General features: G+C 36.2%; 1 protein-coding gene across 3 annotated transcripts in view; it reads left to right on the top strand.

The window, feature by feature from the left end:
* Positions 1 to 18,629, top strand: part of ATP8A1 (ATPase phospholipid transporting 8A1) — a 245,141-nt gene extending 226,512 nt beyond the window's left edge. For all 3 annotated transcript variants that reach the window (XM_054029714.1, XM_054029717.1, XM_054029715.1), the window contains 4 exons: positions 1,771 to 1,859; positions 2,271 to 2,363; positions 11,820 to 11,911; positions 14,257 to 18,629. In XM_054029714.1, the coding sequence (XP_053885689.1) occupies positions 1,771 to 1,859; positions 2,271 to 2,363; positions 11,820 to 11,911; positions 14,257 to 14,354 (372 nt within the window). In that variant the 3' untranslated portion in view covers positions 14,355 to 18,629. The remainder of the gene's footprint in view (positions 1 to 1,770; positions 1,860 to 2,270; positions 2,364 to 11,819; positions 11,912 to 14,256) is intronic.
* The last annotated feature ends 4,965 nt before the right edge of the window (positions 18,630 to 23,594 follow it).

Genomic DNA, 23,594 nt, shown 5'->3' with positions numbered 1-23,594 from the left:
TTTTGTTTAGGAAACTGTTGGTTTATATAACTGTTACTTAAACTTAAACTTAAAAAGCTTTTACAAAATATAGTTTTGATAGGCATTTCCTATTAGTATTGATTTTAAGAAGTGAGCATGTCACCAGCATGTCAAGGGTCATGTTTTGGTTATAATATCAAGTGACTTTTATGTGAATAAATTTTTCTCTGTTTTGTTACAGATATCTAAAAAGATCTTTTTGGTTGAAGTTGTGAATTGTAGTTATTTTAATCCTAGCATTATTATATATATTATATTATATTCAGAGTTTATAAATTTGTTTATAGTAATTATTCTGGCTAAAAAATAAAGTGCTCAGGACATCCTCCGTCACCTGTAATAGCTACTATACATATAAAACATGGATGTAGATTAAAAAAAGATACATTTGCAGTTTGCAGCTTGGGTAAAATTTTAAGTTTTCCAAAGAATACATGTATCTACATGCACTCTGAAAGTAAATAGGGCTATATTTGCTACCTACATTATAGTAAGACTTTGTGAAAATGACTGTCTCTTTCTAGACCGTAAGTAATGTCCCACAAACAGATCTGAAACAAACTTTAATTTATGTGTGCTTAAAAAAAAAAGTAGTATTTAAGCTACTTATTCAAAATGTCTGCATTTTTCCCCTAAATGGGGTATTGCTAATATTAGTAAAATTTTGCAGTTTGTTTATTATTTCAATTAGGTGCTGCAAATTTAACCTTTAGAAGCAACAAGACTTCAAGAAATGAAATCAAAGAATTAAAATGCTGTTGTGTAGCAATGTTACTCTTAATCTCTGTGAAATCTAATTGCATTACAAAGACATTTTTAATATACTAATTACAAACAACTGACAATTTATTAATCGTAGATTATTTTCGTTGCAATCATAATATCTCTGATATAGATGCTTGGCATGTGTTACAAAGGCAAATTAAGACTATTTTAATGCCCTTTATACTAATTTTGCATAGAGAGTATTACTTATTTTGTCTTTGGTTGTAACAGGTGTGCAGAAACAAGTTAATTAACATGGACATGAGAAATTCTGGTTTCCCTTCTGACAGTAAAAAATAAAGACTAAATTATACACCTAACTAAATGCCAAAAAGTGTGTTGGTAGTAAAGTATTTTATTTTTGCAGTAATTTGCTTTATTTTAAAAACAGCTTTTGTTTAGATGTTTTCTTAAAGGATTATAGGAAAGCAGGCGAAGTATACGTAATTTCTCATTATTTTTGCAGTTCTGAATTATAAACAAAACATTTAAACGGTAGTCAGTTTAGTAGTAATGTGTGCTGTACTGGGAGATGTATGACAAGATACTTGTAAGGACAGATATCTTTTTCGGTATCCATTATCTCATATTAGGGTTGACAGCAAATAGGAGTGCTAGTAGAACATGTTCTCAAAGCTTTAACAGTATTTTAAATTGCTATACCTTATTTTAATAATATTCTTTATTAGTATTAGAAATGGGATGGTGTTAAGCTGGGTTTTGGGGGGGGGTTGTTTGTTTTTTATTTTTAAAGAACTGAACAGTTTGAACTTTCCATCAAGCTTTTAACATGAGTAGCATTTACTTACATATTAAGTGTTTGAGGGACTTTCCCCGGGCCCAGTAATTTTTATATTGTATTAGAGAGCCCAGCAAAGTTTGGTTGAATTCGATTTTGATACTTTGAGCAAAGAAAATGCTGAGATGTCTAAATGTTTTGCTATTTTTCTATAAGAGTATCATTTTTGTGATTTATCTATCCAGGCAGTTATGTTGTTCAGCTCTGGAGTCTTTTGGATGGGTCTGTTATGTATTCCTGTGACAGCTTTGCTTTTTGACGTAGTATACAAAGTGTAAGTATAGAACTGTTAAAATTTATAAGGAAAATTATTGTCAAGTTTTAATTTTTCTAAGTATTGGCCAGTTTGTTTAAGAAAATATAAAGAGCTTCATTGATTCTTTCAAATTATGACTCACTTTGTTTATAGTTTACAAATCTTGCCACAATATACCACTACTTTATTTCTTTTTAAATATTTTTGTTAATCAGAACTTTTAATTGATAACTTCTGTTGTTTGTGATTAGCATAACAGCTGACAAAGTGTATTATTTAGAACTGAGGCTTCTTTGAAATTTCTCCTTTCAAAATTTAAGTTGAAATCACTTGGCAAAAATGAATTTGTAAATTTCTATTTTAGAGTCTTGAAAAAGACATATATTATGGTTTCAGCAAGAGTAAATCTGAAAGCACTTCATATTGCAGAATCAAGAGAGCTACTTTTAAGACACTGGTAGATGAAGTTCAGGAGTTGGAAGCAAAATCTCAAGATCCAGGGGCAGTTGTGCATGGCAAGAGGTACTGTAAATACCTGTAGATTGATCTTTTTAAAACAAATTCTTGCTGTTGAATGTTCATAGTCCCATTATACAAACTATCAAGAAACTAAGGCTCTGATCTTGCAGTAAGATGCAAGCAGACAGACACTTGCATCCACATGGATGGGGTTCTCTGCAGGTACAAGAATCCATCTGTGTGCATCTTTTTGAAAGTTCAGGGCCTAAGGAATTATTTACAAAAGGTTTTCAACTGAGTTTGTTCATTTCTGGCTGAACCAAGTTCTGCCAAATTTGGCTAGTCATTGTGGATTAAACCAAATACTAACAGAACCTGGTTTTAAAATCTTGTTTTGCTGCTTTGGCAGTGTTCACAATTGAGACAAAACAAGTTAGAACTTGGTTCATTAACAGCTACATTTATAAACTTTGCCTAAGGACAACTGTTAAAATCAGTCAAAAGCCTTTCAGATTAAGGGCCTAAAGGAAAATAGCAAAATCCCTGCACAGTTTGCTGACATTAAAGAAAACAAATTGACTTAGATATGTAACACCAATCTAAAGAACCTCTGTCTTACTTCATATATTAAATCAAGTAACGGAAAATGCACTAGACAAACCTAAAACAGGTAAGAAATAAATCAAACTTAAATCTCCACTAAGTGCATTCCTCTGACTACTTGCACTCTTCCCAGTGCCAGGCATGTAAGGTTGAAACGGAAGAAGGAATATTATTTCAGGAGACTTGAAGAAATAAAAGCTTATTCAAAAGTTAGAGAAGAATGGCAAAGAATTATACTGAAGAAGAGACAGAAAATAACAGACAAGAACATTTTGCTGCAGTAGCAGAAAGAATGATGAAAGGAATACCTTTGCAAAGGGTCTGGGAGAGAGTAAATCAGTGTGCTTCTTTTGCTGCTGAATCTTGCAGCACTGTTCCCATCTCTACTGTGTTCCCAGACTGCTGATTTCAGTTCAGTTGTCTGGGAAACAGACACCCCTCCATCACACTAAATCTCCTTCCAGGTCCCCTGTGCTTGTTATAGCTCAGGTGAACCTCACTGTGCTTCCAGAGACTAGCAATCATTTTGCCCTATGTGTGCATGTGGTTTATATCAACTAGTGTTTTGCTGGGAAGAGTCTCATTCCTTCTCTCCAGTCAACCATATCGTCCTCTTGTGTCCAAAAGTATTTTCTTCTTCAGCTTCTGTTATTAGGGTAATGTTTTTACAAACAGATACATTTTCTTTTATCATTGAAGATGATCATAAATCCATAAGAGTGTTCTGGAACCATTTCACAATCTAGTTCATCTGTGAGCTTGCATTAATCTTAAGAAAGCCTCCAGAAAAGACTTCAGAAAATTGTTTCACTTGCTGCAAAGACATCCTCATTGGCCCCATTCATCCTCCATACAAGTTGTTTAGTTCTTTGGTTTAATGATTTCTTGTTTTAATTTGGTGCCTTAATCCTGGCTGATCTTTGTATTAATATTAGGGCTGTCAAGCGATTTAAAAAATTAATCACGATTAATTGTGCTATTAATAATAGAATACCATTTATTTAAATATTTTGGATGCTTTCTACATTTTCAAATATATTGATTTCAGTTACAACACAAAATACAAAGGGTACAGTGCTCACTTTATATTTATTTTTTATTACAAATATTTGCACTGTAAAAAACAAAAGAAATAGTATTTTTCAATTCACCTAATACAAGTAATGTAATGCAGTCTCTTTATCATGAAAGTTGAACTTACAAATGTACAATTATGTACAAAAAAATAACTGCATTCAAAAATAAACCAATGTAAAACTTTAGAGCCTACAAGTCCACTCAGTTCTACTTCAGCCAATCACTCAGACAATCAAGTCTGGTTACAATTTGCAGGAGATAATGCTGCCCGCTTGTTTACAGTGTCACAAAGCAGTGTGGACCGATGCATGTTCATTTTCATCATCTGAGTCAGATACCACCACGAGAAGGTTGATTTGCTTTTTGGTGGTTTGTGTACTGTAGGTTTGGATCAGAGTGTTGCTCTTTTAAGACTCCTGAAAGCATGCACCTCGTCCCTCTCAGATTTTGGAAGGCACTTCAGAGTCTTAAATCTTGGGTCAAGTTCTGTAGCTATCTTTAGAAATTTCACATTGGTATCTTCTTTGCATTTTGTCAGATTTGCAGTGAAAGTGTTCTTAAAATAAAGAATATTTGCTGGGTCATCATCCGAGACTGCTATAACATGAAATATATGGCAGAATGCGGGTAAAACAGAGCAGGAGACATACAATTCTCCCCCAAAGAGTTCAGTCACAAATTAAATTAATGCATAATTTTTTAACAAGTGTCATCAGCATGGAAGCATGTCCTCTGTAACAATGGCCGAAGCATGAAGAGGCATATGAATCTTTAGCGCATCTGGAACGTAAATATCTTGTGATGCCAGCTACAACAGTGCCATGCGAATGCCTGTTCTCACTTTCAGGTGACATTGTCGTTAAGAAGTGGGCAGCATTATCTCCCATAAATGTAAACAAACTTGTTTCTCTTAGCAATTGGCTGAACAAGAAGTAGGATTGAGTGGACTTGCAGACTCTAAAGTTTTACATTCGACTGGAAGGGACTTCGAGAGGTCATCTAGTCCAGTCTCCTGCACTCATGGCAGGACTGAGTATTATCTAGACCATTCCTGATAGGTGTTTGTCTAAACTGCCCTTTAAAATCTCCAATGATGAAGATTCCACAACCTCCCTGGGCAATTTATTCCAGTGCTTAACCATGCTGACAGGATGTTTTTCCTAATGTCCAATCTAAACCTCTCTTGCTGCATTTTAAGCCCATTGCTTCTTGTCCTATCCTCAGAGATTAAGAAGAACAATTCTTCTCCTTCCTCCTAGTAACAACTTTTTATGTACTTGGTTTTTGTTTTGTTTTTGAGTGCAGTTATATAACCAAAAAAACTATATTTGTAAGTTGCACTTTCATGATAAAAAGATTGCACTACAATACTTGTATGAGGTGAATTGAAAAATACGGTTTCTTTTGTTTATCATTTTTACAGTGCAAATATTTGTAATAAAAAATAATATAAAGTGAGCATTGTACACTTTGTATTCTGTGTTGTAATTGAAATCGATATATTTGAAAATATAGAAAAACACCCAAAAATATTTAATAAATTTCAATTGGTATTCTATTGTTTAATAGTGCAATTAATCACAATTAATGTTTTTAATCACGGTTAATTTTTTGAGCTAATTGTGTGAGTTAACTGTGAATAATCGACAGCCTTAATTAATATCTACTCACATTACATAGTGAAAATATCATTCTCTGTAGAAGAAACTCTTTATTTGAGAAAATGAAAGTCAGGAGTCTCTGATCTGGTGGACCAACCTTCATTAACAATTTACACTGGACCATTGTAATAACCAACAGTAAATCTCCTATGTCGTAGCAGCCTATATGCACCAGACATCTGTGCAGAGCAAGTGGTTAAATAGTGAGAACACTTTAATATCAACAGACTGGAAATGAAAATCGTCATATTTCACTGAATCTGGTTCTAATCTGTTCAGAAAATACTGTAGTGATTGCAATCAAGGGACAAAAAATGCTGCCCTCCTTAGGTATGCAATACCCATACTAACATGGGCTAAAAAGAATCTTTGAGCTGTCAGAGTAATTGTCATATCCAGGAAATTCAATATTAATTGTCTCAGCCATTCCAGAGGGAATGTAGCCTCAATCAACAAATATTTTACCAGATTTGAAGGATGTGGAGAACTCCAATAATAAATGTGTTTGCCATGAGCCACAACTGCAAAATGGTTCTATCCCACAAGGAGATATGGGGATCCACTAACAATAGAGATTGATACATTTTATGTTCCTCACAACCTTCTCTGTAATTTCCCTTCTTTTCCTTTCATTCCCATGGTCACGTGAAAAGTGCAGAGGAGAAGTGAAACCAACTCTGATACCCCAGTCTTGGTTGCAGAGAAGGGAAGATTACTTATGTATGATTCTGCTTCTCTGAAGATAACCTCATACATGATTCTCATTCTTGGGTTTTATATGTCCAGGCTTGCCACTCATTTCAGTGGAGGCTTAAGATCACAAGAGTTCTAATCCTGTGATGACTACTTACTTATAATTCTGCTGCTTTAAAAATAGCATCTCATAGGATTTTTACTCTTGGGGTATAATATATGGCACAAGACTGACTAGTTATTTCTGATACATTTCTTGTATATTCTTCAGCACTTTGTTCTGGCATTCTCTTATTTTTTCAAGTGGTGCTTTAGCATACCTTTGGTGTCTTAGTGCTTTACTTTAGTGCAATAGAAAAATGTGTTTGTTCACATGAAATTCTACATTAATTTTCACTATGGGGGAATATGAAGCATTGCCTGGAAAGGAGAGAACTGTAAAGATGTGGAGGAGATAACTGACAAATTCATTTCCTCTTGTCTGCAAAGTAGCATAACATAAAATAAAAATATCACCTCACAAATACAAATAGTTCAGGATTTGACCCTCTGTTTGAATTTCTGTCATTAATTCTAAATAGATGTTAACTATTTAAATTCCAAAAATGTTAATTATTTCACTGCTATTTGTTGACGTAGAAACCAACTACCACGTTTGTCCAATACAGATGGTAATACTTTTCTTGCCCTGGCATTGCATGTATTTGAATAAATGTTTCATAGGAATAAGACTGCAAAGTTATAGAAATGGTACTTTTTCCTATTGAACATTCTTTTGAATACTCTGATAAGATCTTTGTAAAAATGAGGATTAAAATGCCATTTAGAATGGCATTATCTAAAATGTTTTATTTTTTGAGTGATCTTCATTGCATTTTACATTTTAGTATTGTATGTTGTAAAAGAAAGGTCTATAAGAATGGAATAAATAATCTCTAGAGCTGTTCCTCATATTTTCAGTCACATCCTCACCCTTCTCTATTTTGATTTGAACACACCTAATGGAAATCCTCAAAGAAGTTGCAAAAATTTCTCACCAATTTTTACTGCCAGTGCTTATATGAAACAAAAAAAGTTCTTTATTTTTAAAAATAATGCTTGAATTGTACATATCATGTACTTTAAAAGGTGGTCATATCGTGAAAATTAATTCTAAAAATGACCTTCTAGAAATTTCATATTTTTTCTTCTCAGTGATTTCAATATCAGATTTCTTAGGTTTGAAGTCAAGAGATACACCTCTACCCCGATATAACGCGACCCAATATAACATGAATTCGGATATAATGTGGTAAAACAGTGCTCCGAGGGGGCGGGGCTGCGCACTCCGGTGGATCAAAGCAAGTTTGATATAACACGGTTTCACCTATAACGCAGTAAGGTTTTTTGGCTCTCGAGGACAGCGTTATTTCGAGGTAGAGGTGTATTTTTAATTATGATCTGTGCAAACTCGATATGAATGTTCTTATTAAATCTTACATCCCTCCCAGTAATAAAAATTCTGCAATCTGAATTTTTCTGCCCAACTTTCAAATAAGATTTTATCTTGTACTTCAGTAAGCAATACACCTAACAGTAGTACAAATTCATTTTTATCAGCAAAGTAAGAAAATAGATTGAGCAAGAAGGTGCCCATTATTACACAGTAACTTTTCTAACTGAAAGAGAACTTGAATGTTTTAACATCACTGACCAGAGAAGCCTATGGGAGCCTATAGTATGTGACTGCCTCAATAAAACAGGTAGTTTGCACAACAGGCAGCTTGATTTTTGTTATCAGATCCATTGTAACTGATATGCCAAGAAGCCTCTTGTGCCTAAAACTGAAATGACTAAAAGTAAGAGGATAAGTGTTTTAAAAGTAAACCATTATTTCAGACCTTCATTGCCAAAAAACATTTCCCAACCTCACACCCAACTCTTAAAATGTGTACTATTTCAGTATTAACATCACTTACAAAAAATATTTTTACATAAGTAAAAATGATTACTGGCATTCAACTGGGCGTATGTGAACAGTAACATGACTAGTTACCTTGACTTGTGCAGGTGTATTGAAATACTTGTATGTCACAAGTGCCTCTTCTTAATATAGTCATATTATCTTTTTATGTAAGCCACTTTTAAATATTCTTAAACTAGAAATGTAATAGGAATATATAAAGCAATAAGCATTTTAGATGGTTGCAAATTTTAATCTGTTCTTGCTCATCTTAATTTACATGTAATAAGATGCATTTAATTACTAGTTTATTTAAATCTTTAAACCATACAAGATAGAAGTTATTTAAGAATACACACACTTCATGTATTTGAACGGTGCTAATGTTCAGCCTGTGCCTCTTAGTGCACCTAATTAGCACAAATGTTGAGGTACTGCAACCTAGCATTGCTTTTGTATCACACCTCACATTACATTACATTTCGCTCTGATAGATGTAGTTTCTTTTCAGAACTCATTTTGAATTCATTTGAAAGATAGTTACAAGTAAACAGCATTATTCTACAACACCTATTCAGGTGAATAGGAGTGCAGAATTGGGTCCCTATGTATTTGAAAATACAGTATGGGTTGAGAGTATAGTACATTTCTTATCTAAGATGTCTGTCTGTCTTCAATTACATTTTCAGTTCAGATATTGAGCCCTATATAGTTCAGTCGTCATTATACACAAACTACCAATAAGAAATTGTTCCATAACTAGTATTCAAATATGAACTTAAAGTGTGCACGTTTAGGGCCCAGTTCTCAAGAGCTTACATATGCAAAAATATGGCTTATTCTAGGCCACAAGCTGGAGATAATCATGTTTGTTCTGTAGGCACCATTCTAGTGACCAGGGTTAGAGCGTTGGATAGAATGTGGCACTGTGGATCTCATTAGAGCAGAGGTTGCCAGAACAAAAGGGAGCCTATTAGGAGAGGTATAGTTTATCTTTAGTGTGGGCTCTGAATATACCTAGATGTCCCTTACCGCCAGCCCCTCAGAGGCTCTGAACATTGTTGAATACCTGCATTGGGAACAGAAATTTGCTTAATAGAGGGATCGTCAATCCTGCAGACAAAGGTATAACAAGATCCTATGGCCAGAAGTTGAAGGTAGGCAAACTCAGACTAGAAATAAGGCACACATTTTTAAATAATGATTAACCATTTAATGGTAATTAACCATTGGAACAACTTGCCAAAGGTTGTGGTGGATGCTCCGTCACAAAAAATGTTTTATCTAAAAGATGTGTTCTACTTAAATCACAACTGTTGGACTTGAATCAGAAATTAATTTAGGGAACTCTTATGGCCTGTGTTATGCAGGAGGTCAGAGTAGATGATCACCATGGTTCCTTCTGGCCTTAAAAATCAATGAAAACACTTCACAGTACATCCTAACTTAGCTTACTAGGGTTCCCAAGATTGCTATGAACACTGTTATAACTGAAACAGTTTCTTCACAGCTCTCAGGCTTCAGCAGGCAGCATGAATTCAAAATGTTCCATTCTGAATTTTATCTGGGCACCCTAGGTCATGTTGATAAAGCAGCTCACACACAGAAGACAAAACATTCAGCACTGTGGTGTCTGACACTGAGGCCCAGTTCAGGGCATAGTTCCTGTGGTTTGCCTGAAAAGCCTGTGTAATACCATTCCCAGTCCTCATCTACATTCCTTCCCAATTCCCTGCAGTAAATCTTCTTAAAATTATCAGAAAGTATATTTATCATGTTTTGGCAAGCTCTCTATGCTATGGCCAGTCCACTATTTTCTAGTCACTAAATTAGGGTCTTATCCATGGGAAACTTTAAGAATTTGGAAAGAAAAATACATTGTAAAGAGACAGCCTGTTTGTTTCCTGAAAACCTCAAACCCTGTAACGTCCGACCAGTGCCTGTGTATCCGATTGGTTAAAACTGCCATTCATTCCCCAGCACCACCCTTTTTTTTCCTACTTGTGCTCAGGTGAAGAGCTGTCTGGATCATATTCCAGTATATTTTGCAGTAGCAGCACAAATAGTAATGAGGTGCTACTCTAAGTTGCAGAGTTTTAGGAGGGAGAAGAATGGACAGTATATAACTGGATGACACACAGAAGCGCTGCTTTAAACTCTCAGCAATCTGTATGTTACCAGAAATCTGCATGTACACCTACAATTTAGTCCTAGCTTAATTTTCAACCTGCCTAGGTGTCCACATAAATCTTTGAAAATACTTTGCGCACAAAAGACCATGCACCTACTAGTTGCATTGTAAACGCATGCAAATATCTGTGAAAATGTGTCCCTTACTATTTACTTAGCATCTCTGAAAACAACTTGCTACAAAACAATTTGTAGCAAGGCAATCAGACACCTCCAGTAACAAAAATAGTGTTGATTTCTCTTATTTAGATATGCTGTGCAGCTTTAAAATGTTAATCACTATCATTTAATTGTAATTATCATGTACTTCAGATTATCAAACATGTTTGAAATCTATGAAACAATAGTAAACAGGGCAGATTGTTTATATTTGTCCAAATGGATTGTTACTTTATATCAATGTACTTGTAGAATGTTTTCTTTAAAAAAAAAAAAAAAAAACTTTACCAAAACAAGTAATGTATGTTACCATCAGGCCACTAACCATTTTAAATTTGGTATCTAGTCCAGACTCAAACCCCAGTCTCTAAAAATAGTGGATCATCTATCCACGGCACCTGTTTCCCAGGGTCAGATCTTGAACAATTTCAAAAATTCTTGGCAACTCTGCTTTGGAGATAATTATTAAGGGCTGGATTATGTAAATTGTACATATCCTGTATTAAGGATCAGTGGAATAATGTGCCAGAGAAGCAGAATGCCCTCTGAGAGTTTCCAGAGCTCACCAGAAGTGCACACACTGCAATTCCTTTCACAGAGGCAGCATACTCCAACACACACGTGGCTGGCTGACACATCCAAATGGCCTTAGCGCTATCTCCTCCCTGCACTTCCCATCCCCTTTGGGGCACAGTAGCTGGGCAGGTAGGGAGTAATCCTTACACTTCTTAGTATGTAGGGGTTGCAATTTTGCCTGGCCTTTATGCAGGTCATGCTGGGTTGGGGAAGTCTCTATCCCCTTCCCTTACGCTGCACACCAAAAGGGCCAGGCAGAATCTGGCAATTCAACAATTTTAATAGTATTGTTAGTTTATTTATTTGTATTGTGATTACACCTAGAGTCCCCAATATGCTAGTCAGTGTATAAACACATAACCACAAACCAGTCTCTTCCCAGGAAATTTACAAACATAAACCCAGTATTTCAAATATTTTAATTTGCCACCATTTTAATCATATGTCTAATAATAATTAGGTCAGGTACAACCTAAATACAAGATTGATCGCTAATTTTTTCCTACCTTATAATGAGCAGTTTTTAAGTTTGGCAGCCCTTGTTTATTGTCCCATGGAAAAACTATACATTATCATTCATAAATTGACATATTTCACAAATTTCCACTTTCTTTCTAGCTTAACTGAAAGAGCTCAACTACTGAAGAATGTCTTTAAGAAGAGTCCTGTGAACTTGTACCGCTCTGAATCTCTGCAGCAAAACTTGCTTCGTAAGTGTTCAGTGTTTAAAAAGAATAACATGCGGTTTCAAAATATAGACACAAAACAATACTTTACTAAAATTGTTTGTCATAAATGCACTGTCTTGATTTCTGCTACAATGGACTATTAAAAACACTTTTTACAAGATATCTACCTAGAACAAACACACACAAAAATATGCCTAATATACTGATATATTTTAAGAAAGGACAAATCTGTTCTGTTTGGTGTTAAAACACTAAGTTTGAATTACAAACAGCTTTTATTACTAAGTATGATAATGTAAAGTTTGGACTGTCATCCTGAAATTGTTTTGATTTTGATTTTCCCAAAGAGGAAGGGCACCTATTGAAAAAAAATATATATATATATAAAAAATGGTTTTTGTTAGATCTGACAAAAACAATGTATATGACTGCATCTGTAATAGTATATATTAAGGGTAGGCAACCTTTGGCACGCGTGCCGAAGGTGGCACGCGAGCTGATTTTCAGTAGCACTCACACTGCCCGGGTCCTGGCCACCGGTCCGGGGGGCTCTGCATTTTAATTTAATTTTAAATGAAGCCTCTTAAATGTTTTTAAAACCTTATTTACTTTACATACAACAATAGTTTAATTATATATTATAGACTTATAGAAAGAGACCTTCTAAAAACGTTAAAATGTATTACTGGTACACGAAACCTTAAATTAGAGTGAATAAATGAAGACTCGGCACACCACTTCTGAAAGGTTGCCGACCCCGGTATATATATTTGTAGTAGCACATGTGGGATAAATCTCATGACTGAAATATTGGTATAGAGTGGTATGGCTTGTTCAGGAAGGACAGGCAAGGTGAAAAGGGAGAAGGCGTTGCATTATACATCAAGAATATATGTACATGTTCTGAAGTCCAGAAGGAGGTGGGAGGCAGATCAGTTGATAGTATCTGGCTAAAAATGAAAGGGGTTACATCATTGTAGGTGTGTACTGTAGACCACCAAATCAGGAAGAGGAGGTGGATGAAGCATTTCTAGAACAAATAACAGAAATATCCAAAGCACAAGACCTGGTAGTACTGATCGACTTTAACTACCCAGATAATTGTTGGAAAAGTAATATGTCAAAACACAAAATTCACAGTAATTTCTTGGAATGTTTGGGGACAACTTTTTGTTCCAGAAAGTGGGGGACAGCCATTCTCACCAGTGGGGAGGAATTGGTAGAGAATCTGAAGGTGGAAGGCAATTTGGGTGAAAGTGATCGTGAAGTGATAGATTTCATGATTTCTAAGAAAAGGAAGGAGTGAGAGCTGAAGAATAAGGACAATGGACTTCAAAAAAGCAGACTTTATCAAATTCAGAGAACTAGTAGGTAAGGTTCCATTGGAAGAAAGTCTAAGGGAAAAACATGTTCAGGAGAGCAGGCTGTTTCTCAAGGCGGCAGTATTAAAGGCACAACTGCAAAGTATCCCAATACAAATGAAAAATAGGAAGACTAGTAAGAGGCTAATATGCCTCCATCTGAGCTCTTTAATGACCTGAAAATCAAAAAGGAATCCTACAAAAAGTGGAAATATGGACAAATTGCTAAGGACAAGTACCAAAGAACAGCACAAGCATGTCAGAACAAAATGAGAAAGGCTAAGGCACAAAATGAGTTACACCTAGCAAGGGACATAAAAGAAAAGGTTATTTAAGTACATTAGGAACAAGAGAAAGACAAAGGAAAGCATAGGTCTACTACTTAGTGGAAAAGGAGAAGTAATAACTGATGACCTCAAGAACGCTGAGGTGTTTGAAGCAAAATAGATATTAGTCTTCACTAAAAAGGTTAATGGTGACCAGATATTCAACATAATTAATATTAACAACAAGGGGTAAGGAATGGAAGCCAAAATAGGGAAAGAACAGGTTACAGAATATTTAGCTAAGTTAGATGTATCCAAGTCATCAGGGCCTGATGAAATTCATCCTAGGGTACTACAGGAAGTAGTGGAAACAATCTCAGAACCATTAGCAATTATCTTTGAGAACTCCTGGAGGACAGGTGAGGTCCCAAAGGACTAGAGAAGGGCAAATATAGAACAAAGACAACCTGGGGAATTACAGACCAGTCTATACCTACATTTGATACCTGGAAAGATACTGAAACAAATTATTAAACAGTTTGTAAGCTGTTCTCAAGAACCAGATCATGCCAGACCAACCTAATTTCCTTCTTTGACAGGGTCACTGGCCTAGTGGATGGGAGGAAACAGTAGATGTGATATATCTTGATTTGGTTTCACTGAAGTTTGAAGTCTTCCAATTCTATAGAATATCTGAAACACTAATCAGGGTTTAACTATTTTCTGTTTTTATCTGCAGATGGCTATGCATTCTCTCAAGATGAAAATGGAATAGTTTCCCAATCTGAAGTAATAAGAGCTTATGATACCACAAAACAAAGACCTGATGAATGGTGAAGGAATACAGCTTGCAGCAGAGAGCCCTTAGAATTACTTAAGTAAGACAAACTACTAGATTTTTGCTAGGATCTGCTAGCAGGATCCAGTCACAAAGATTACAGGAAGATCCATGATGATCTTATTTCATAAAGTTTGAAAGTATATTCAATAGACATGAGCACTGTGCAACTCTACTGTAACACACCATCTCTTTGCATTTTTCACAAGTATTTGCTTTGTCTTTGTAAAAAGGGGTTGAAAATTACCTTGTGTTTTGCCAGATCACTTATTTACAACGAGGCTGAATCAGTATTGTTCATATATCATATCACTTGGGACGTCATTAATGGTCAGATTACCACTATACATAGATTATTAACATTTGTGCAGGTTTATAAGTGGCTATACATTTAAAGTAAAGTTGGTAACAAGCTTTTGATTTCAACAAGTGCTGACAAACCAACATTTTAATGGTGTTAACTCACCTTATTAAGCAAGATTTCAAACCAAGGTGTCTATAGGTGTTTGGGTGAAACTAGCCTAAAAAATATGTTTGCCGAAGAAGTTCCATAATTGCAATTCTCAAGAATCTCCAGTATCATTTGCAGGGAAATTTAAAAGGAAATTAATTTAAAGTCCTGATGTCAGAAATGCATGCTTGATTCTCCATACTTGATAAAAAAAATACAGCATAATGAGCCTAATTGGAGTTGCCTTTATGGCACTAGCTTTCAAATCTGTGAAACATTGCACCTTTGGTCTGATACAAGCTTTTTATTTTTTATTGTTTAATATGGCTGCCACTTTTTAGTATGGTGCTCATATTTCCGAGTTTTGTTCAAATTACAAACAAAATGAAAATTGCTCTGTCTTACCTTTCTTCATCATAATTTTAGCCATTTTTGCAATGCTTGTGCTTTATATGTGCATCTGGTCACAATTTGATCAGAAAAGTTTGTCCTAATTCATAAAGACAGATTAGCTATTTATGGGCTTTTCACCATCTTTATTCTAGTTATCTAGAACATGACTTGTTAAAGCAATGTATGCCCTTTAGCCTGTGTGGTGTGTACTCTTCCATTTGCACCAGAATCACCTCCTACTATGCACCCAAATATACTGAAGTAGTTCTTTACAGCTTATCTGTAACATAGCAAACCTCCATACTCTCAGCTTTTAACAAAAATGGAGGGAAAATGCACAAAAGAAAACAAAATTTTCCACAGTTTGCTCAACTCGGCAGTGTAAAAGTTACACTTCTCACCAGGAGTAACTGTAATAAGAAATTTTAAAAAATGAATTACATTTGGCATGTCTCTGCCCACTCTTAAATGATGGCCTAACTTCTTCAGATGTTACGTTTATTTGTGACAATGGCACAATCAAAGTCCAATTTAATTTTTTTTTTAAATTTGTCTGTTTTAATACTGACCTAAAGTCCACTATAATAATTTAATTTTAATTTTATTTTATATGGAGAAAATGCTTCTTAATTTTTAAATTTTTCATACTGCTAGGCTAAGTAAAATAGATACAGTTTTACTTTGAACAGCAGTTGTCTGAGAATGGAACAGAAATTTTCCCATTCTCCTTTCAGGTTATTAAGAACTTCATTCTTATCACTTTTTGTCCTCAAAATCATCCAATCTAGATTGTAAATAACAAGCAGTATATCACTTAAGCTATCCTACCAATAATTTCTTGACTATTCATATACTTATTAAGTATAAAACTTTGTCCCCTGGCCTTTCAGCACTATGCAGGCTTCACATCTCACTTCACTACACTACGCAACTTCCTTACCTCTCATTTTGAGAAAATATACAAATCACATCATACATCAAAGCCCCAGCAAGGAAGACACCATATGAAAGTACATACTTAGGAGGACAAATTGATGGAACGGCCCTCCACATTTCATATGTATGTTATGCATTCTCTTCCTCTCCCTTTCCCTGAGTGATCTTTAAACACAAGAGAACACAGAAGACACAGGGACAAAGAAAATGTATTCCACTAGAAACAGCACTGTTAGTCAGTCATGCAGAGAAGAACTGCCTTCAGAAAAGCCATTTCAGGCATAGATAAATAGATGGATCAATATGGGAGGGCCATATCACTTGACCTAAGGCAAGAAAAAAAAATTGGGGGCATGCCTCTTTCTTAAAATATGGATCCCTATTTTTGACATCCATCAGAGAATGACTGACTTCAACAAATTTCTTAAATGATATTCCTCAGTGACTTAACTAATATAAAACAATTCTCAGTCCCTGCCTCTTTTTAAAAGTAAATGCATTTTTAAAAATCCTTTTCAGTTGTAAAAGGCATAAATATTGATTTGGCAAAAATTATGCAAAGCAAAGAAATGTAGTGTAAACCATTGTATTGTGATGAAATTTACAAGCAGCTTCACTTATCCTGGGTTTACCTTCCTATAAAATAAAGCGTGCTATATTTACAAGAATTCAGAAAATTAAGATGCCCAGCTACCTACAGTTGGTGACACAAATGACATGCAGTTTAGTCCCATTCCACTTTTATTTATTGCTAAGAAGGTAGAGGGCTATTAGCACATCTTGCTGAGACCCTGGACTCATATTGGAATTCTGGCTGGTGATGTTGCATTATGTTATATATTGCTCTATTTCCAAAGCTGGTGTAAGCTCATCATCCTGTGTGTCGTCCTTGTGTGATTTTACACATTTTAATTTTAAGTAGTGCCCCACAAAATGTATTTTGAGTTTGAGTTGGTATATGTACTTTTATTCCCCAATTGTAAGTCTGTTTTGGATTTGTTTTGTTTTTTTACACATACTAGATGTTGCTTATTGTCTGATGGTAATCAATTGTGAGATAATAGTCCTGCTTAGAAAGTTAGTAAAAAATGCTTTTTTACTGCTTATACAGTTCCACTTCAAAATGTGCCTGTGTAAAACAGATTTTTTTTTTAAATCAGTTCAGGTATACAATACACAGTTTATTTGCACATTGTTAAAGTGCATAGAAAGATAGTATATTATTTATTTAGTATACCACGTGTTTGTTTATTTGAGCCATTGGTTATGCAGGTATTTATTTTAATGAAAAAAATAGTTTAGTCAAATTACAATAGCTAATCATAATGCATTTATTCTGATCACTTAAACCTTTAATTTTGTGTGAATAAAGTCCAATATGGAATTCACATGGTAATTTGCAGTCTGCCTTATGTGCACTGCATGACAATTACAAACTATCATTAAAAAATGTTCCTTCAATTAAGCCAAAACAGTGCCAGTCAGAAATCAATCGATCTTGTGTGCATATTGTTATTTTAATTACTTATAAGAATGCAACAGTTATTCAAAAGGTTAATTAATTGTTAAGAAATTTTATTAAGCTTAATCATCATTTGTATTTGGACTTTCTTTTGCCATTTCCTGAATTTAGGCTTATATGTGGAAAGCAGCCTCAATAGATATATAATAAATCATATTTCTATTTGTGTAAAAATGACAGAGAAAATATTTTGAGACAGTAACAGATAGCTAAAGATTCCTATAAACCCCTTAAAATCCACCATATCACAAAAAAATATTTTACAAAATGTCACAAGGAGCTTCCTTTGTTGCCTTAACCTTGAATTAGAATGTACATTAAATTGAAGGAAGGGAAAATAGTGTTTTCCCATTTTTTTTTTAATCTTGATTTATATTGTATAAAAGCAGCTGTAAGTTTGGGCCCTTTGTTTTTTACGTATTTTGAATTAAACATAAGCTTTTCCATACATTCAACAATTAGTAATTGCAAAGCTGTGATCAGAACATGTAAAGCTAAAATCATGTTTTAGTGTTTCTTTATTCTAGACTAGAAGCCATAAATGCATTAATATTATTTTTCTCGTTTGACTTGATTTTTCATTAAGTATTTCAGTGTTTCATAAGTATAAATTGCTGTGAAAGACAGCTACTATGTCAAAGCAAAGTTTGCGTTCAAGGTAAGGTAGGATTTTCCAGCTCCACTGAACCATTACTGCTGAAACTGTTGTGGAAATTGTGAAGCTGCATGAATGGAGAGTTATTGACTCAGTGTTTATGGTAGTTTTTCTCAGGTTTAGTTTTAACTGGACATTAAATGCCCTGTGTGTTTTATTAAATGTTAGTAACGCTTTCAGTTCAATGCAGTGTTACATGTCATTGGCATTTTGTGAATGTGCATGTTTTGAACTGCAAATTTTTAATGTTTTGTCTTTTAATTGTTATTTTAAAATTGAATAAACTTTGCCATTAAATAAAAAAGACTTTGAAGCTTTTGGTTGCAAGTGCTACAAGTTAAGTTCAAAGGAAAACTTTTTCACATTTCATTATTTCTATTTTAATCAATTGAAATGAGGCATCCTGGAAATAAAATCGCTTTCAGACTAGTACCCAAACACTTTTGTATTACTCTAGCAAATGGAGAAAATAGTGAAGTATTTTACAACTTTTAATAAATATGATTGTTTGCAGAGGCCCACTCATGGTCCCATTGAAGTCAATGAGGAGTTTGCTTTAAACATTGAAAGGGGACCATGGAAGATTACAACTAACCCAGTGAGACGCAGTCTGAGGATACTCATGGTAAAGAACAGGAAGAGCATCCTTTCAAACAGGAAAGCTTTTCAGTGGAGGAGCCAAGGAAGAGACTGATTAAAAGGGAGTCTTGTTGGATTTTCATGAGGGCTTGGTGTTAAAGGTCCATCATCCACTGTCACTGCCAAAAGAAGAACAGGAGTACTTGTGGCACCTTAGAGACTAACAAATTTATTAGAGCATAAGCTTTCGTGGACTACAGCCCACTCCTAACCCCCCAGCTCTGAGTCCAGCCCTTCTGAAGTGGGCTGTAGTCCACGAAAGCTTATGCTCTAATAAATTTGTTAGTCTCTAAGGTGCCACAAGTACTCCTGTTCTTCTTTTTGCGGATACAGACTAACACGGCTGCTACTCTGAAACCTGCCAAAAGATGTTTCTCCCTTAATGGTGTGCATCACCTGAATAAGAGTGGGAGTATTCAGGCCAGAATTGAAGTGTGGTTGTAGACAGGTATTAACTCCTTATGTACATGGAGTTAATTTCAAAAGTGACAGGGGATGTAAGTTGATCAGAAAAGAGTATTAAAGTGACAAATTATTTTAAAATGCACATATTTTGAAGTTAGTGTGCAAAATAAGTTTAACACAGACTGATTTGGTATTCTTTCAGGGGCCTATTTCGTGAGCAGATGAAACTCTCACTGAAGTCAGTGAATCCAAATCTGAGCCCTTACTACACTGTAAACACAGAATATTCCTGTTCAAGTCAACTGACTGACTCCAGATTTCCACAAGAGAAATTGGAAGCAGAATTTGGCCCAATATTCTTAATATTGCTGTCAAGTTATAGATACTAGCAAGAAGTATAGCAAGAACTCAGGACTGCCCGGAGGGGGGCAAGTGGGGCAATTTGCCCCAGGCCTCAGGCCCTGTAGGGGCCCCCACAAGTATGTCGGAGGCTCCCCCTTCCTCCGTCTTCCCCATCCCCTGGCGTCTCAGCTGGTAAGGGGGCGGGGCTGCGAGCTGCGGCCGAGCGGCGGGAGCTCAGGCCCCGCTGGAGCCAGGCCGCTGCAGCGCTGTCCAGGGCTGCTCCTGGACGTGGCGCACTAAGGCTCCAGGAGAGGGGGTAAGCAGCATGGTAAGGGCCCGGGGCTGGGCAGCCCCCCGACCCCATCCCCCAACAGCCCCTCTGAGTCGGACACCCCCCGACCCCATCCCCCCAAAGCCCTGACCCCCAGCTCCAGCCCCTCTGAACTGGACACCCCCCTCCCAACCCCATCCCCACCACAGCCCTGACCCCCAGCTCCGAGTCCAGTCCCTCTGAACCGGGCACCCCCCGACCCCATCCTCCCCACAGCCCAGACCCCCAGCTCTGAGCCCAGCCCCTGTGAGCCGGACACCCCCCTGACCCCATCTCCCCACAGCCCTGAGCCCAGCCCCTGTGAGCCGGACACCCCCCTGACCCCATCTCCCCACAGCCCTGAGCCCAGCCCCTGTGAGCCGGACACCCCCCTGACCTCATCTCCCCACAGCCCTGAGTCCAGCCCCTGTGAGCCGGACACCCCCCTGACCTCATCTCCCCACAGCCCTGAGCCCAGCCCCTGTGAGCCGGACACCCCCCTGACCCCATCTCCCCACAGCCCTGAGTCCAGCCCCTGTGAGCCGGGCACCCCCCAACCCAGAGCCCAGCCCTGGGCAACAGCAGCACCACCTCCAGGCAGCAACAGCCCATTGGCACCAACCATCATCATCACCCAGCAACAGCCCATTATGTAATTGCAAATGTACACATACCATTAAAGCATTTAATGTTTTTAAATAATGTATTTAGTGTATTTTCAAATTATTACAAATTAATTTTTGAATGTATTTCACTAGTTATTATTTACATTTCCATACATGTTACTATAGTATTGCAACTTTTTTTTATGGAAGGGGGCCCCCGAAATTGCTTTGCCCAGGCCTCCTGAATCCTCTGGGCGGCCCTGCAAGAACTTGCCATTGTCAGTTTTATCAGTCCAATTCTGTTTTTCAGAAGTAGTGAACACCCACAACTCCAGTAGAAGTCAATTAGCGCTGTAGATGCACAGCACCTCTGAAAATTAAATCCATTATGTGCATGAATCTGACCGTATTCAGTTACTAGGTTTGATTATCCTGTCACTTGTACTTATTTTAGACTGATGTCACTCCACTGAAGTTAGTGGAGTTAGTTTACACTAGTAAAAGTGGAAGAAAACTCAAGCCCACTGTGCTTACAATGCTGATTAATCTAAATTGCAGTATCGCACTGCATAAACATGTGCTTACAATGCTGATTAATCTAAATTGCAGTATTGCACTGCATAAACATATGATATATATTAACCTAATTAATTTCATGCATTTTGTTCAAACATACACCACCTAACCCCTTCAAAACAAACATTTTAACTGGTCATTAAAACTACATCACAGACCTGAATGTAATTTATCTTTTAATTTATCTATAGTAGTTTAGGAGATTATTACAGTTTATGGATTTTTTTAGCATCCACATTGCCATAGCTATAGTTCTTCCTCTTCATTGGGATGAAATTCACCATTCCTACACGGAGCCCAAATAAATCAGACTTCGTGCTGGAGAGTCTACAGGGATAGGGGAAATTCAACCTTTAAACCATAAGCAGGCTGTGATCATTATTTCAATCCATGGACTTGAATAGTGTCTCGTTGTCCACACATAGGGTTTTGTCACTAGCTCCACATAAACATGGATACAGTAATCCAAGGACCCTCTTTCCAGGCTTCCCACCTCAAGTGGCACAGGTTATTCAAAGGCCCATCTGCACAGCTGCTTCATCCACACCCCTCCTTTGTCAAGGTCTAAAGGCTCCATATTGCAAGATTCCAAGATCCTACATTAAAATACTCATGTGCATGAAGCTGAGCAAGTGCTTTACAGAATTAGGGCCAGAGTGTTTGACATCTTGCAGGATCATGCCCTACAATCAGATTTTGTGGCATAGGTGTCTTTTACTCACATTAACTAATGTTTAAACAATGAAACTATCTGTGTGAGTAAGTAGATCAGCGTTACTAAAAGTTGCAAACTCTGTCCTTATTAATGCATTCATAGATTCATACTTTAAAGTCAGATGGGACCATTATGATCATCTAGTCTAACATCCTGCATAACATAGGACACAGAATTTTATCAAGTCTGTGACTTATAGTTACAGTTGCAATGGAGCATACTTTAAGACAGAATCCACCACATCCCCTAAATAAGTCATTCCAGTGGTTAATTGCCTTCACTGTTTTACCCTTTTTCCTAGTCTGAATTCATCTAATTCTCAGCTTCCACTCACTGGATCGTGTTATGCTTTGTCTGCTAAATTCTCTCCTCATGGATGTACTTGTAGACCACTATCACATCTCCTCTGATCCATCTCGCTCTCTGACATGGTAGTGCCACTCTTAATAGTTGTGTGAACAGATCTTACAGGCAGCTCCCAAACAATGACAGAGTTAATTTACTATATAAACTCTTGGGTAATTTTTTCCAGAAAATATTTTATACTTTCTTTAAGGACCTAGTCCTGTACGCCTTATTCAAACAAAACTCCCGTTGAAGTCAGAATCAGGCCTTACAGGGTATTAACAGAGATGTGCAAAATTCTACCTGCCCCTTTCCTGGAGAGAAGTAATTTTTTTTCTTTGATAAGCAAATAGAGTGTGTTAAGTTCTTCATAATCATCATGCTAAGGGTTGGTCAAGTAGATTTTTTTTAACCTAGACTGGTAAATTTTCATAGCAATTTTACAAGGATGTGAAATAAAGTTTTAAATTATTTTTAAATGTATCCATCATTGTATTATGATTTTAGGTGTGAATGGAAGTCAAAGTCCATACATTTTCAATATTAGCTGCATATTAGATTTAAAATGTCAAATGTATAGAATCAAGAAAATCTTCTTCCCCTTGCTTATACAGTTCTACTAACTCTACATTTCTAGTAGAAATGGCTATTGACACTTCATAACGACAATGCAATGAAAATATATGAAAAGATTATGAAAAAATACAATTGGAAAACTAGAATATAAAAGTAAAAAAATGAAATACCTGAGCATTTATTTGTAAAGAACAAAATTCTACTTAAATCTTGAGGAAATATTAATGAAATTCAGAAAGATCCCTAGCCTGCTCCCATTGAAGTCAATCCCATTGGCTTCAATGAGAACAGAATCTGACTGAAGTGTTTGGTAAGCAGCGACAGAAAGCAGACTTTTCTAGAGAAATGGCCCACGTTTTTAATGTAAAAATGATGGACATCATTTTAACTAAATTCCTTAATTTTATACTAATTTAAATATGTTTTTGATCATTAAACTTGCCCTAGTGCTTGTGTAATGGAACCATCTATTATAATAAAATATTTCAAGAATACCTAGCACATCAGCAGATCTGGTTTGGTAAGATAAGCAAGTTCAGTGTAGCAATACAGGAAACCCAAACAGACATAATGGCTTTATCTGTGTATAGAAATACATGAAAGGTAGAGGCTCATTTTTCCTTGACATGTTATTGTGTTAATGTTTGGGGTTTGTTTGTTTGTTTTGGTTTATATTGGTTGGTTGGTTATTTTCGGAAGGGAACAGAGGAAGAAACCTAGTCCTATAATGGGATATTGTAAATTCAAGCAGTGTACTAAACAATTTAAT

Source organism: Malaclemys terrapin, chromosome 5 (assembly GCF_027887155.1).
Source record: "Malaclemys terrapin pileata isolate rMalTer1 chromosome 5, rMalTer1.hap1, whole genome shotgun sequence".
NCBI classification, from domain to species: domain Eukaryota; kingdom Metazoa; phylum Chordata; order Testudines; family Emydidae; genus Malaclemys; species Malaclemys terrapin.
The sequence above is the reverse complement of the archived record's forward strand: the minus strand, read 5'-3'. Positions and strand labels throughout refer to the sequence as shown.